At 47.4% G+C, this 15,828-nt stretch overlaps 1 protein-coding gene across 8 annotated transcripts in view; it reads left to right on the top strand.

Moving 5' to 3' along the window:
- The window catches only part of ASAP1 (ArfGAP with SH3 domain, ankyrin repeat and PH domain 1), a 344,878-nt gene that overhangs the window by 28,468 nt on the left and 300,582 nt on the right, over positions 1 to 15,828 (top strand). For all 8 annotated transcript variants that reach the window (XM_032415481.1, XM_032415484.1, XM_032415490.1 and 5 more), the window contains exon 2: positions 8,983 to 9,068. In XM_032415481.1, the coding sequence (XP_032271372.1) occupies positions 9,010 to 9,068 (59 nt within the window). In that variant the 5' untranslated portion in view covers positions 8,983 to 9,009. The remainder of the gene's footprint in view (positions 1 to 8,982; positions 9,069 to 15,828) is intronic.

The following is a 15,828-nucleotide window of genomic DNA, read 5'->3' as shown; positions in this document are numbered from 1 at the left end:
AGAAGTGCAGGTATGGATGGAATTTGAGCCGCAGGTAGATGGGAGGCTGTGGGGTGGGACCCCATGCAGGGGCAGGTGCACTTTGGTGGATTCTGTGCGTGGTCTGAAGGAGACTAGGCTGCTCATTTCTCAGATTTACAGCCTCCTGAGGACTGTTCTGGGCTTTGATGAGATGGGATCGGAACATGTCTTAGATGTACTTTCTTTCCTTTGATTCTGAGCTGCCTTGAGTTGTAACATGCGTTCTTGACATCATCACAGAGTTGGAGGAGAAAACAGAAGCTCTGCCACATTAAATTTGATAGTTAAGACACATTGTGTTTCAGAAATAGGAAAATGGGCAAATATGGCTGTCACAGAAGGGAAGGAATAAGGTGATCACAAAGAGTGTTTTTAAATTGGGTTGCTGTGTGGTTGGTGCTGATCATACGTCCTCAGGGGAGTCAGGAGTGTGCTTGCGTGGCAAGGCTGGTCTTGCCAGCTTGTTAGAGGTCTTTTTTTAGTCCCAGCACTGGGGGAGAAATCCAGACAGCAGAGACCTCTCTCCCGAGGCTGCCGCTGCTCTGAAGGGCTGGTGGGATTTAAAGGAAAGAAGAGGCTTCTGGAATCGGGCAGATCTAGAATCCACTTACAGGCTGGGAAAACTCTAGCAAGATGCTCATCCCGTATTAGCCTCAGTTTCCTTCCCTGTAAAATGGAACAATAATAATACCTGTCTCCTGGGGTTGTTGCAAAGATTAAAGAAGTTCTTGCCTGTGTAGTGTCTGATACACGTGGGAAGCACCAATCGATACAGATTAGCTAGGTTATCTTTCCGGTGACTGTGTAACCTGTTGCTTGCACCATAGGACGGGGATCCCAGTGACAGCTATGCTTCTCACGACTCAGGCCCAGGGGAAGAGTCAGCATAACTGAAGGTGGCAGAGTCCCTGGGGCCCACAGTGGGGCTTCCTGCTGGCAGGGGGGTGCTGGGGAACACCTTTCCATGCAAAGTCCTTTCCACCCTGGTGCCTCTTCCCTTGGGCAGGCAAGGCTGGGACCCTGAGGTGCCGCTCCTGGAAGGTGACTTCTGGGCCTTGACTGTAGGTGGGGGACAACAGCATGATGACCACCTGCAGGAACCAGGTCCGTGGTGTTGGCCTTGCTGAGGAGCTGCCGGGTCGGGACTCTGGGCTGTGGGCGTCCCATCCAGCTGTAGGTTGTCATGGTCGCGCCCTCTTCCGTCACACGTCCACTCAGTGCCAGCACTTCTCACATCCTTGTCTGGAGGCCGCACCCGGGAGTGCCGGTCTCCTGACTTCCAGCCTGCCCCTGGGTGGCAGAGAACAAGCTCTTGGGCGGGAAGTCCCAGATGTTGCTTACGGTAGGATGCGCTTGGCCGTTAACGGGCTTGTGAGTGTCAAGGTCACGTGTGTGGGCACGTTACAGCCGGCCGCCGCCCCCATTTTCCAGAAGACACAAGCCAGCAGAAGTGAAGTTTATTGTCCAAAGTCCCACAGCCATTAGGGGGGAGAGCCAGTGTTGGAATGTAAGTCTTCCTGCTCCAGAGGCTGTCCTCTTTCCACTGCTTGAGATTCCTCTTCCCCCCCCCGCTGCACCCTTCTCCTACACAGTGAACAGGGGAGCAGCCCCCCAGATGGCTCTGCACCCCACGTGCTCACTGAGCGTAAACAAATTGTTTGAAAGGACCTCAGTCGCACTATTAAAACAGTTGGTGGCACAACAAACCCCGGGCACCCACGCACTCCGCACTTGCTGTTCTTCCCAGGAGACCCGGAAGGAAATGTGTCATTTTGTGGAGGCACAGGCTGAGCTCTGCCTGCTTTCGCTGGTGCGAGGAGTGGGTCATGCTAGGGAGTGAGCCTCGCTGGCCTCCCTGCTCATGGCTTCCAAGGTTACCTTGTTGTTCCCTCCGTGGCTCCCTGAGGCTGTCTGTCTGGCATTCACTTATTTTAAGATGCACAAAATTTTCAGGATGCAGCTTTATAGAATGTGGGGGATCGTGATTCACTTGTAGTATGTAGATTCCTCTGGTACGCAGTACTTCTTTCTCTCATCACCCGTGGGGTTATTTGATTAAGGTCTCATTCTCTGAACACGGGCTCTAAGCAGAGACCATGGCTGTTTCGCTAACCATCATTATCTCCTTGACATTTAGCTTAACAAATATTTTTTCAATAAATGAATTGGTGGATGGATGGATGGATGGATGGACGCATTTTCCCAACAGATGAGTCTCCTTACAGGAAGCTCTGACCAATGGAAAATAGCATGCAGTTGGCACTTAGTAAATGTTTGTGAGGCAGGTCCTGTGACATTGTGTTCACACCCAGATGAGACCGCTTACGAGCGTTCATCCTATCTGTTGTTTCTGTCCCTGTCCCATGCGCCACCTGTGGACCTTGAGCTCAGCCTACCCTAACTTCCCCTCCTTACTGTCCTGTGCCGGGCACTCAGGGCATAGGATGTAAGTTACATGGTCACAGTCATTGTAAATTTATAATCTAAAAAGACCTTTGGATCATGAAGGGTAGTGAGTACAGCCTTTCCTGACCTCTTCTTTGGAGAGGAGAGACCCAAACCATCTTCGATTGTTGTTTTAACCAGCAAGTGAGGCAGGGGGATGGGGCCCAGGGTAAGGTCTAGAGGCGTCAGAATTGTTAGGCAGAGCACCTTGATCTTTCTTGGCGTTGACTTCCACAGAGTCTTGTCTGCTTCCTTCTTCTTTTTTTTTTTTTTAAAGATTTTATTTATTTATGTGAGAGAGAAAGTAAGTGAGAGAGAGAGAGAGAGAGAGAGAGAGAGCATGAGAGGGGGAGGGGTGCGGGGCAGGGGAGGGGCAGAGGGGGAGGGAGAAGCAGATTCCCCACTGAGCAGAAAGCCTGATGTGAGAGTTGATTATCAGAACCCTGGGATCATGATCTGAGCTGAAGGCAGATGCTTAACCGACTGAGCCACCAAAGCACCCCTCATCTGCTTCCTTCTATATCATACTTGAATGAGCAGTCCTGGGCAGAGTCAATAGAAGCATCCCATCCCAAAACCTGCTGGCAGGCAGCAGGAAGATGGATGAGGAGAAACAGCAAGAGTCCAGAGTTACCTGGCTAGAGAGGCCACAGGTGCCTGACTCGGGGCTCCTTGGGGCAGCTAGGGAGGCAGGACTTGTTGCTTGCTAGTGTATATGGAAACTGAGAGACGTAGCTATTAGTACGGAATCCCCATGACCGGCTCAAGGCAGCCCCAGCATTCACTGTTGAAACAATCAGGAAATAGTAATGGGGTATATTCAGTGTTAATTTATACTATTTTATGTAGCGTAGTGAGCAAAGCCCTGAGCTTGGAAGTCAAGCTCTTCCTAGTTTGAATCCTGAATCTGCCACCCCCAGGTACCTGTGTGACCATGTGCTACCTAAGTTCTGTGAGCCTCAGTTTTCTTATCTGCAAAATCCAGGCAATCACAGTTCCTTGCAGGATTAGGGTGAAGATTGAATGGGGTGGCCAATGTGCCCGGGATGGGTCTGGCTCGAAGACAGTGCCCAGTAGGGGTCACTGTTGCTGCCGTTAAGGGCCCTGAGAGTTCATTCAGCATGGCTAGATTGTTGGAGAGCACCTCTTGGAGGAGAGGGAATTTCAAGTGGGACTGGACAAATTGGGCTTCTAATAGATAAGATGAGGATTGGCAGAAATCATATGAATTCAGACTGTCTTCTCTAGCTCCTTGATTTTCCAAGTACAGCTTCCACAGACCAGGAAAGAATCTCATCAGTAAATAGGCCAAGTGTTTGCTGTGATGTTATGGGAAAAAAAAGACATTGTCCAAGCTGTAGCTGCAGATGACTCAGAAGTTCATAACATCCTCCATAAAAGGATACACATCCCAACATCCGTGCCGTCACTTCTGTTGCATAAAATTCACCACCTATTTGGGGATTGGCAGTCAAGAGGGGTTTATGTACCAAGTGAATTATGTCCCTTATTCCTGCGTGGCATGCAGGAATTGCTGTCCTGACAGACATCCTGTAAGTCACAGGATAGAATTTCAGTAGAAGCAGCAGAAACACGGGTGGTAAAAGGTGTGATGCTCCATGGTAATGAATTCTGGTTCACTCGAGCAGGTCGCTCCTTTCAATCTCCCATCACTGGTGGCAGCGGGAAATGAGAGGTTGTAAAGAAGAGCACAGGGGTTGATAGCAATGTTCACTTACTCTGACATGTATTTATTGAACACCTATTTATAGGTGCTGTGTGTTTCCTGCCCGGATCTTTGAGCCCACCCTGGAAGGCACTTCAGGCAAGTGTCTGTTCCCATGGAGGGCTTCCTATATGTCTGCCTCACCCTCCCCCAGCTTTGCTGGGCTAGTGAGGCATGGGAGTTGGTGCAGAAGTGCCCCAGCTTCCCTACCCCAACATGGCAGTCCTGCAGTGTGTTCCCCACGTCCCTCAGAGGGTCCCTAATGGAACTGCGCTCCATGTGCCTAAGTGGGAACCTGCATAACCTTGGACAAGTTCCTTAACCTCTGAGTTTCACCTTCCCGTAGGATGGCTGCGAGGATCAAAGAGACCATAATATCACTTGCCCCCACTACTAGTTCCCATTCATGCCTCGGATGCTGGGAACCAAGCATTTTGCTCAGTGGTGTAACTGCATTTCTCACTGATTCTCGTGACTGTATGACGTAGGACTTCAATTATCCCAGTTTAAAAAGGAAACTGTAGTATGAGGAGATAAATAACTCATCCAAGAGCCATATTCTGAGCTCTAACTGCAACTTTGCAACTTTTAATAATAAGCAAGGCTGTTAGAGTACAGCGTCTAGCAAAGAAGCTGCTGTTATTATTTTTATTAGCAAGTGCCCAATATATAGTAGGCTCACTCTGCTTGTTGAATTCTAAAATAATGAATGAATGCTTGTTGCTCGAGATCATGAACTCTCTTTTGCTGTCGGCTCCGACTTCAGGCAGTGAGAACAGTCTCTAGCACATGGTAGGCACAGAACAAATCACTGAATGAGTGATCGAATGAATGAATGCAAAGTGGTATTTTTAAAATTACTGGTAGTACCCTGGTTCTAAAGAAATCCTGTTAATTGAAAAGCATTATTTGTTTCCTCCTTACAAAAGCCAATCCCAGGAAGGAAATAGCCTTAAAATCCCAATAGTATTTATCTCTAGGTGTTAGGATAATAACAGATTTTAGTTTCATGCCTTAGTATTTTTCATAATGGACCCAGATTACCTTCATAACTGGAAAAAAAGAATCTCTTTTGGCGGGGGCGGGGCGGGGGCCAAACAGTCTCAGAGCATAGATGGATACCAAAGCAGCGGGGGTGAGAGACTGCCACATATGTAGATGCTAAGTTGGTGTGAGTGGTTTCCGAGTCGGGGCAGCAGGGTGTGAGCTGACTCTGGTATGTCACACCTCACACAGCTCTTGCACACGCCCTCTCTCTGGAGGTTCACACCGGTCCAGTGACGTAGGCTAGGCTAGGATTAGTGGCCTTGTTTTACAAACAAGGGACCCGAGAGCCACAGAGGCTCACTGACCAGGACAAGGCTCTGCTCAGGGGCAGAGCTGGATCGGAACTCGGGGACGCTGGGCTTGAAGCCCGGTGGGTGTTCCATCTGCCCCAGCAGCCTCTCCTGAAGACCCACTGAAGGAAACGGGACGAGAGTGGCGGTAGGATGGTGGACCAGGGGATCGTGAGGTAGATGCTTTGAGCATCTACCAGACGCTTCTGTGGAAGAGAAGCCTGGCTTGAACTTTTTCAGTCAGACAACCTGGGTTGGAGTCCCAGTTCTGCCGCACACTGTCTTGGACACATTATTTCATATCCCTGAGCCTCAGTTTTCTCATCTGCAAAGCTGGCCCAGTGTTGTCTACCTTACAGGATCATTGTGAGGGTCAGGTTGGCACCAAGTAGGTCTTCTGTAAGGAGGTATTCTTTGCTCATCACCTGTGCTATCCATGTGCATGGCTTTTGTTTTTTCCCGAACTATATTGATACTCGTTGGTGTCCATAAGTTAGTATTTCCATGTGTATTAGTCAGATTTTACCAAATTAAAAAAAAAAACAACCCTCGGAATTGCAGTAGCTTGCATGACAGCAGACATTTATATTCATGCTCATGGGTCTATGGGTCTATGGCTTGGCTGATGTCGGTTGGGTTCAGCGTGCTCAGGGTGGACTCCTGGTTGGGTCCAGATCTTCTCCACACGTTAGCAGTCTGCGGTCCAGGCTGAGAGGTGGCAGCTAGCAGGGACCAGGGAGACATATTCCTTTCATGGGACCATACTTTGTTACTTCCATCCACATTGCATGGCTTAAATAAGTCAGTGGTCGAGTCCAGAATCCGGTGGGGAAGAGGAATATAGTGCTTTAGTGGGAGGGACTATAAAGGCACATGGCGAAGGGTACAAATGTGTAATTCAAATTCAGGGTGGGAATGAAGAAGTAGGAGCAGTGTCTGTACATTGTTGCAGCTTCCACACTTGGGTGAAGCAAGGAAAGCAAAGGAACAGCCCCTTGAAGAACAGGCCTGGGAGGAGCACTGTTTATTTATGCAAATAACAGGACCAGAGTCATATACAAAGTAAGGGTGGGATCCGGAGGGGAATATTCCAGGAAGGCCACGGTCTATGATTCTGAGGGAAAGCGTATGTTTACTTATTCAAGTACCACTGTTTTGATTACTACAGCTTTGTGGGAGGTTTTGAAATTGGGAAATAGGAGTTCTCCAACATTGCCCTTCTTTTTAAAGATCATCTTGGCTTTCCTGAGTCCATCACATTTCCATGTGAATTTTAGGATAAGATTGTCAATTTTCCATCTAATTTAAATGTGTAATTCAAGGTTCAGGAAGATTTAGTCGATCGTTATTGGCCTTTTAGTTTGAAGGAAGTGGTTCGATCATTTATTCAACAAGTATCTATTAATATTGTGGTGCACTGTGTAGCTGGTGCTGGGGATACACCAGGGAGGAAATCCTAACACAGTCTTGTGCTCACATAGCTTATAATCGAATCATATCAACAGATCAATAGATCAATTAATCAACATTCACATTAATGAATGTGTAATCATGAGTGAAAACTAAAATACATTCCATGATCTAATCTGGAGGAGCAAGAAGAGTTTCCCTGAAGAAGTAAGACTTGAGGAAGTACAGGAGTTAACTAGGCAAAGATGGTAAATGAGGAAGCCTTACAGGCAGAGGGAACAGTATGGGCAAAGGCTCTGGGACAGAAGGACCTTGGCAAGTTCCAGAATCTGAAAGAAGGCCACATGCCTGTAGCAGTGAGCCTGAGGGGGCAAGATGAGGCCGGAGAGAGTCAGACCATGTTAAATGTTTTTGGTCTTATCCTAAAGCACTGAGAAGCCTTTGAAGAATGTTCAGCTGAGGGTGGAGAGGTGGGGGATGGAGTGACACCATCATACTGGTGTTTTAAATTTTTCATTCAGCATAGCCAAATATAAGGCAGAGAGCTTATTTGGGTCTGGATTTTAAAAACAGTTGTTTCAAAAACATTTTTGACATTTATGGGACTATTAGAAAGCTGGACATTGGGGCTCCTGGGTGGCTCAGTTGGTTAAGCGACTGCCTTCGGCTCAGGTCATGATCCTGGAGTCCCAGGATTGAGTCCCACATCGGGCTGCCTGCTCAGCGGGGAGTCTGCTTCTCCCTCTGACCCTCCTCCTCTTGTGCTCTCTCTCTCAAAATCAATAAAATAAAAATTAAGAAAAAAAAAGAAATCTGGACATTGGATCTCTGGTGATGTCAGGGAATTCTACAATCTCTTTAGGTGTGGGAATGCTATTGCAATTCTATTTTTGTAAAAGACCTGGTCTTACAGATACATGCTGTTCTACTTATGACCGAAATGGTAAGATTATTTGCTTTGAAACAGTGATGTGGGGAGAGGGAAGATTGATTTTAAGTTGATGGTGATCGGGGCTGGGCAGTGGATATATGGGGTTCAGGATACTCTTCTCTATTTTTGTTACTACAAAATTCTCTACAATAAAAGATTAAAAAAAAAAAGCAAGCAATGATTCTGGCTTCAGTGTGGGGGACCGGATTTCAGAGGGAGAAATGGTGATGAAAGGAGACCAGGAAGGAAGCCCAGGTGGGAAGGGTGGAGGCTTGGTCCAGGGCTGTGTCGGGGGGATGGAGAAAAAGAGAGAGGTCGAGAGATCTTTAGGGAGTAAATGAGACAGGACTTGGGTTGGATTGGATATGGGGATAGGAAGACGGTGGGTCAAGAGTGTCCCTGGGTTCTGGCCCCAGATAGAGGTGCCACACTGAGCCAGCGATCACTGGAGAAGGATCCAGCAGGTCCCCTGGCTCATCTTGTTTCCACTCCTCACCTCTGTTTCCACTCCATTCTGCAAATATTGAAGCCGTTCCCTTATGTAACAGCTTTTATCCCAGACTTCCTGTGCTCTGTGCACTCAGCAATTAAGCTTTGGTATGCATGAATTAATTACAATCCTCTCTCAGGTTCAGAGGGGCTGTCCCGAAATATGTATATTCATAGAGCTCTACCTCCTTCCTGGGCTGGTCCCCTTGGCCAGTGGGGGAGGGGGAGACACCTCCATTTTCCCATGGGCACAGGGCTGCATGGGGCCGTCTGTCTGTTGCACCTGTGAGCACACTTTGATTTCATGTTTAGAGAAGTTAATGACTTGTAAATTGCTCTCGACTGTAGAGCTAGAAATAGAACTTACGAAGGATCCCTGAGCACTCGCACAGATCCGAGGGTAGAGACACCAGCCCCAAGGTGGATTGCTGAAACAGTGGTTTGCTGAAACAGTGGTTTGCTGGCTGTTTTCCTTCCCACTCCTGGACAGCCGCTCGGTGGTGTCAGAACATTCCTCACAAGGATGCGAGCCTCCACATGAAACCCCATGTTGCTTTGAGACCATGTCTTCTGCCCAGTCCCACTGGATGATGCTTGTCACCTTTTCTCCTGCCCCCATCCAGGTAATTCTCTGATGTGACGGCTGAGACATGAGATCTTCAGCCTCCAGGCTCTCCAGTTTTTCGTCGAGAGATTCACTATGGAATCGGTGAGTGGCCTTAGCCCATCCTGTCTAGAGAGCCCAGCCTGGGAAATGCGGAGGGATTCCTTGCGGGGGAGGGGTTTGACATTCAAAATTTGATCAAACTGCAGACTAGCATCTGATAAAGGCACCGTGGGTGTGAATATTAGTGGCAAACGGATGTGTGGCATTTGTAGGGCTGTAGACTTCTCAAAGTGCTTCCTGTTGTCACCTCACCTGTGTCCTTCGGACAGAAGGCAAGGTGACAGGGTGACAGTTCCAGAATGAAGTCAGGAATAGCAACAAAGATGACACTATCCACAGTAGGTGCTGTTTTACTTGAACAACTCTTAGAAACAGGTTCTCATTAAGTCCACGCGAGGGAGGAATTACTACATTCATTTTATAGGTAAAGAACATGCCCAGCTGGATTGGAAGTCTGTTTTTCCTGATTCCAGGTCTCCTGCCTTTTTCCTCTATGCCATGTTCCCTCTTGGAGGTATAATTTGCCCCATTTTGCAGCTGGGAAAACTGAGGCCTGGGGTAGGGGCACGTGATAAGAGTCTACAGAGTCTGACCTCAGTGGGTGGAGGTTTGTGTTAGAGGATGATAAAAAATTAGACTGGACAAGAAGATGAGAGAAAAGTCAGAGTCCGTGAATCTTAAAGTTGCCAGGGTAACTTGACCTAGGGTCAGTCTGCTGTGACTGGCGTTTCCCAGAAATCAGCTTTGGTGGTGGGAAGAGCACGGGTGCTGGAGGGAGTGGTAGAATTCTGGCTTTGCCACCAACTTGCTGTGTGACCTCAGGCAAGTCACTGACCCTCTCCATTTCTTCCATTTTCACCTCTCTGAAAGGGAAATCCCAATATTTATGTTTTATATTTTTGTGTGCGGGCTAGAAAAACTAGACAAAGTGTCTTGTGTAAAGGAAGCACATATAGAGCATTGTAATTATTTCAAGTTTTAGGATAGAAATCGTTTTTAAGTAGCATTAGACAAACAGAATTGCCCTGAATGAATGAGAGAGGCTGGAGGAAGGGAGGCCAACCTGAGAGGCTTTGATGTGACCCCAACATGAACCGACAAGGAACCGTTACTACCTTTGGGGTAAATGAGACTTTGTATGATTATTTTCCTAGTTTGTCTGTTAGAGGAATACCCAAAGTCATGTTTTATTTTGTTGTTGGTTTTTTTTTTTTTTAAGTCAAGAGTCCAACACAAAAGTGATAGTTTTGCGGGTGTCTTTTTGGGTGACATTAATTATAATTGCAAAATCCAGTGCATTATTTAGGATTACGTTTTGCTGTGAATGATGTGAAATCTAAATAAACATTGGCTTAAAGAAGAGAGAGGTATATTTCTCTCTTAACCTGAAAGTTCAGACACAAGTTATGCAGGGCTGCGACAGCAGTCTCTGAGAGACCCACGCACTTGCTCTTGTTTGTCTGCCGTGTGGGCCTCCAATCCCAAGTCACCTCATGGTCCACTGTAGCTGCTGCTGCTCCAGCCATCACATCTATGAGCAAGAAGAAGGCAAGAGAAGAAGAAAGGCAGGCTCCCTCCCTTTAAGGATGTTTCTGAATATTGCCCCCACTGATTCTACTTCTATTGGCCAGAATTTAGTCTCTGCACAGCTGCCAGAAGGCTGAGAAATGTGGTCTTTATTCTACAAGACCATGTGCTTACCAAAATTGAGAGTTGTTCTTATAGAAAAGGAAGAGAGCAGATATTAGAGGACAGCTTGCTTTGCCAAGCAAAGAGTTCTTGAAAGATTGCTTTTAAGAGGAGGGGCTCTGTGGCTGGACCGCTGGTGTTTGACTCCCGGACCCGTGGCTCGGTAGGTGCGTGGCCTCGGGAAAGCTACTTAACCTTTGTGTGCCTCAGTAAAATCCCATTTTGTACATCCTTATAAGGGTTGCCTTGAGCATTAGATGAGTTAAGGTAGAGCCCTTGGAACAGTGCCTGGAGCACAATAAGTGCTAAGTATTAGCTCTTACTGCTCCTACTGCTTCTACTGTCAACACTACCATTTCTGTTACCACCTGACCGCAGCTGCAGTTACTACCGCCTATCCTGACTGCTTCTCCTGTTACTTCTGGGCTGTTCCTGGTGCTGGTACTGTGGCTACTAGTACCTCTAGGACTATGGCTGTTACTACCGTACCACTGGCATTGGCCAGGCACTGCACACACATTTTAAAAATGGAATCCTCACAGCATGGAAGGTAAGTATTCTTTTCCCAAGGTGAAGATAAGAGTCAGCGAGGCTAGGTAACTGTCAGGTGTCATGCAGTTGGTGGGATAGCGGCTTCCCGGCCGGTGGATGCGGCAGTGACAGGAAGGGAGCACGAGGCCCCTGCTGGGCTTCTGCAAATGTTCTGTCCCCCGATCTGGGTGCTGGTGACACAGGTGTAAAAATTCCTTCAATGGCACAGCTATGACACCAATAATTTTACGTATGTATACTCTATTTCAGTAAGAACACATCAAAGCCTATTATACTCTGTTCCCTATAACATGAGGCCCACCACCTTTGTTCCTGTTTATTAGTTTGTTGGTTGGTTGGTTGGTTGGCTCTTTCATATAACATGTGGATCAACTGCTTATGACTTCGTGCCGAGACCTGGGCCAGGGGGCTTGGGATACAAAGGTGCAAGCAGCAGGCACGACCCGGTCCTCATGGGGCTTTGTGCTCAGAAGAAAAGGAAAGGGGCAAATCCCATACAGATCGACAGCCACAGGGTTAGGCTGAGCGTGGGACCGTCTGGGGCTGCAGGAGGGGCGCATCAACTAATCCACGCAGGTGTGTGTCTGCCAACATAATGGAGCTGTCCATCTCAACAGATCCCTTTGATAGGGAGAAAGGTTCCAGCATCCCTGGGTTCGCTGATCACATGAGGGCTCCATCTGAAAACAGAAAGACTTCCCTCTGTTCCCGGCTACCAGGCACTGGGAAGGGGTCAGCCCTTCTCTTTCATGGAACAGATTAAGAGTTGGAGCTTGGAGTTCAGTAGACACGAAGGGGAACCCACAGGAGCAGAGACTTTCTCCATGTATTGAGACCAGTCCAGGGACCTCCTGCTTGGTTTGTCAGGTTATTAACGCGAATGTATGTGCAAAAGAATGACTAAAATCACACCTCACCTCAGGGCAGTTACTGCCCCTGGGAAAGCTCAAGTTCAGGGGAATAAAGAACAATGTGTTTCTTTTCTTTCACCCCAAATGCCACCAGGACAGTGCCTGGAAGTGGGATTGAATTCTGAGCCAGCAGTAGAAATCAGCTGGCCTTATTTCCAGGGTTTTTGTTCATATGTAGAAACTAACCCACAGAAACTTTAGACCCTCCTAAACCAAGCCCCGGAGAAACTTCTATGACACCCCCACCCCTCCTACCCCTGCCTTTGCTTTCCAAAGGGTCAAGGCAGATGCCCTGTTATTCCATGCTCCCAGCTGTCAGACCAAATTGAATTTCCCTGAGCCCAGCTGATGTCCCTTTTTGGCCACAGGGCAGAGGTCAGGAATGAAGGCTGTGCATGGACGGGAAATGTGTCCCTAGGGCTGAACGCAGAGGCGCTGACCTCTCAACTCTGTGCTGCATTTCTAACATTGTTGGAAGGGTTGGAAAGCCTTATGATTTCTAGATGTAAAAGAAAAAGAAATGCATTTTAGAAAAACAGCATCCGAGTTCCCCTGTGAAAGTCCCATCAGTATCATTGAGGCTGCTTGAAAGTCTCCGGGTGACTTCATGGCCTTGGCCATTCCTTGGTTAGATGCCTAAAGGGAGGAAGGTGTCACCTGGACGAGGACTGGGATACTGTGTTTCTGATCTTGAAGCTCGCCCTCCTTCTCTTCACTTTTTTTTTTTTTCCTTCCCTCCTTCAGAATTTATTAAGCAGCTACTGTGTGCCAGGCCATGGGCTGAGTCCGGGGGACATACATGAATAAGACCCATTGCAAAGTCTTCCTGAGCTTATCATTCGTTCATTTAAAAAAGTGCATTCGTTCTGTAAAGTTTATTGAGCACCTAATTTGCTCTGGTCTCTTAGTAGAAATAAAAGACATAGTCCCTTCTCCTACTGAGTTTATACTTTCTTAATTTTTTTACCTGCTCACTCAACAGACACATTCTGAGCACCTACTGTGCGCCAGGGACTGCTCCAGTTGCTGGAATACCAGGATGAACAAAACAGAGCTTCTGCCTGGCTGGAGCCGAAAGGCTAGACAATGTTGTATTCCTCTCTAGGGCTGCCATAACAAAGTACTCCAAACCTGGTGATTAAAACCATAGAAATGTATTGTCTCACCGTTCTGGAGGCTAGAGGTCTGAGATCAAGGTGTCGGCAGGGCGGCGCTGTCTCAGGCCCCTGTACGGGAGCATCTTCCCTCCTCGCCTCTTCTCAGCTCCTGGAATTTGCTTGCTGTCCCTTGGCTTGTTACAGCCACAGCCTCTGGTCTTCGCGTCTGTTGCCACGTAGCCTTCTCCCTGTGTCTCTCTTCTGTCTTATGAGGACACCAGTCATATTAGAATAAGGGCCTGCCCTACTCCAGTGTGACCTCATCTTAATTTACATCTTAATTGTATCTGCAAAGACCCAAAGAAACTCACATTCATGGGTACCTGACTCCAGGATGTCAGCACTGGGTGGGGGAGGTACACAGTTCAACTTTATAATGAATATATATAATGATGCAGAGCACCTACAGGGGGACCTGGAGTCAGTGTCATTATCTTGCCCTTCTTCACTTTCTCTCTGCATCTAGAGGGTATGCACCTTGGGGTCAGCAAGTCTGTGTTGCTCTGAGTGAGCGATTCTGGATTTTGTGCCAGGGACGTGAAGCAGACCTTTTTATTGTGCATTTACAGGGGGATTCTTGTGTGGTCCCGGATGATGGGCAGTGCTCCTTCCTGCCACTCTCATTTGTTTTTGCTTCTCGGGGTGGCTGATGAAGGAATCATGGGGACACCTGCCTTGACCCGAAGGCCTGGCGTGGTGGTGAGAACTGTGAGTCCCTATCCTGGCTCTGCTCTTGCTGGTTTTGTGAGCCTGGGAACATTTCTTCACCTTTCTCTGCCTACAGGCAGCCCACCTGTACCTCACCCTGGGGGTCTTGTGAGGACCAGATGGCATCGATCTGTAAGTGTTCGTAAGAGCACCTGGCTCAGAGTCGATGTTTGGTGCACATTGGTGGGGACCGCTGAGACATATAGCACCTCCCTGAGAGAGGGCTTGCCCAGCTCATTCAGTACATCTCAGTGGAGACTTGTTCAGTATTTAATGCCATTCACCTGTAATCTTTCCTAAGGAAATGCTTTTGGAAACAAGGAAAGTACCCCCTTGCACAAAGCTGTACATTTAAAATGGTAAACAGTTGCAAAAAAGATAAAAACCTGCCCTACAATGAGAAATGAGTTAACATATTAGGGCAAAATGATAAAAAAAAAAATTAGGGTAAAACACTGAAAAACAATGTAGACCTTAAAAAGATTATGATCACTTTTCTAAAGTTAGGAGATTGCGTGTAATCTAAGTGTCATGTAAAAAAAAAAAATTAATTTTTGAGGCAGTGACTTAATTTCTCCCTGCTTGGGTTTTCTCATCTGTGAATTGGAGACCGTTCACAGTACCTTCTTCAGACATAGGATTGAGAATTCAGTGGGATCTTATATAGGAAGCACATGATGAGCACCTGGCATGTATTAGGTGCCCGCCAACTGCTAATTGTTGTTATTTTTATTTATCGTCTGGTTTGAATCATGTGCAAAATACTCTTAGTAAAATATTTAGAATCAATAACACAGGTGAAACACACACATTTTCCCTTCTAGATACTTATTCGGAGGGGCTGCATTCTGTCCGTCACTCAGCCCGTGTGGAGCCGCGCCTAGATCAAGCGCTCTTAGCCCACAGAGCAGTAGGTCTCGGTCTTGGAGTGTGCTCAGAATCCGTTGTGAGGGCTAGATGCTTGGAGATGCTGACTTAAGAGATGTGTGGTAGATCCCAGGCATTTGCAGTCTTAAAAAAAAGTTCCACAAGTGATTTCGATAATCAGGATTGAGATCAGGCACAGTGACCCCCCTGGAGAAGTTGGCAAACCAGATGTGAAGATGGGAACAGCAGGCGCATCAAAAGATAAGGCATAATGTCAGGCTAATAGAAGTTCTGCAGAGTGGGGCTTCCCGGCTCCGGCTCCCCTGCAGAACCCTGTAAAAATAGAGCCCCCCAGGTGTATGGAATCAGAACCTCCCAAGGTGAAGTCTTTGCAGAAAGTTCTGATGGCCAGCTAGGTGCAGAGCTGTTGGTGAGGACTCTGAGTGGTAGAACAATTCAAGAGAACCCAGAGGGTCCCTTTCAGCCCTACAGGGATGACAGTCCCTTCAGGGATTGTCACAGAAGCCCCCTGTGAGAAGGTGTGATTCCAGGTCAGGCTTTTGACCCCGCCTCCCTCTGTGTCTCACCTTTGCATTCCCTCCCCCTGCCGCCAGCCGGCACACACGTGAGGTGCAGCGCACAGACTATGAACCAGGGGTCTTCCAAAGCCCTTTCCTCTAAGCCCTGAGGCTGATGTGTTTCCTCTGGTTGGTACTGGTGAATGTTTTAAAATGCATACTACATATATATTATTATAATTTATGTAAAATATTTTTAATTGTGCTGAAATGCACTTAACATTAAATTTAGCATCTTAGTAATTTTTTAAAGATTTTATTTATTTATTGAGAGAGAGAGAGCAAGTGTGAGCCGGGGGAGAGGCACAGGGAGAGGGAGAGAGAGAATCCCAAGCAGACT

This window comes from Phoca vitulina, unplaced genomic scaffold, assembly GCF_004348235.1.
Source record: "Phoca vitulina isolate PV1807 unplaced genomic scaffold, GSC_HSeal_1.0 scaffold18, whole genome shotgun sequence".
Classification (NCBI taxonomy): Eukaryota; Metazoa; Chordata; class Mammalia; order Carnivora; family Phocidae; genus Phoca; species Phoca vitulina.
Note: the sequence above shows the minus strand (reverse complement) of the source record. Positions and strands in the feature narration are given on the sequence as shown.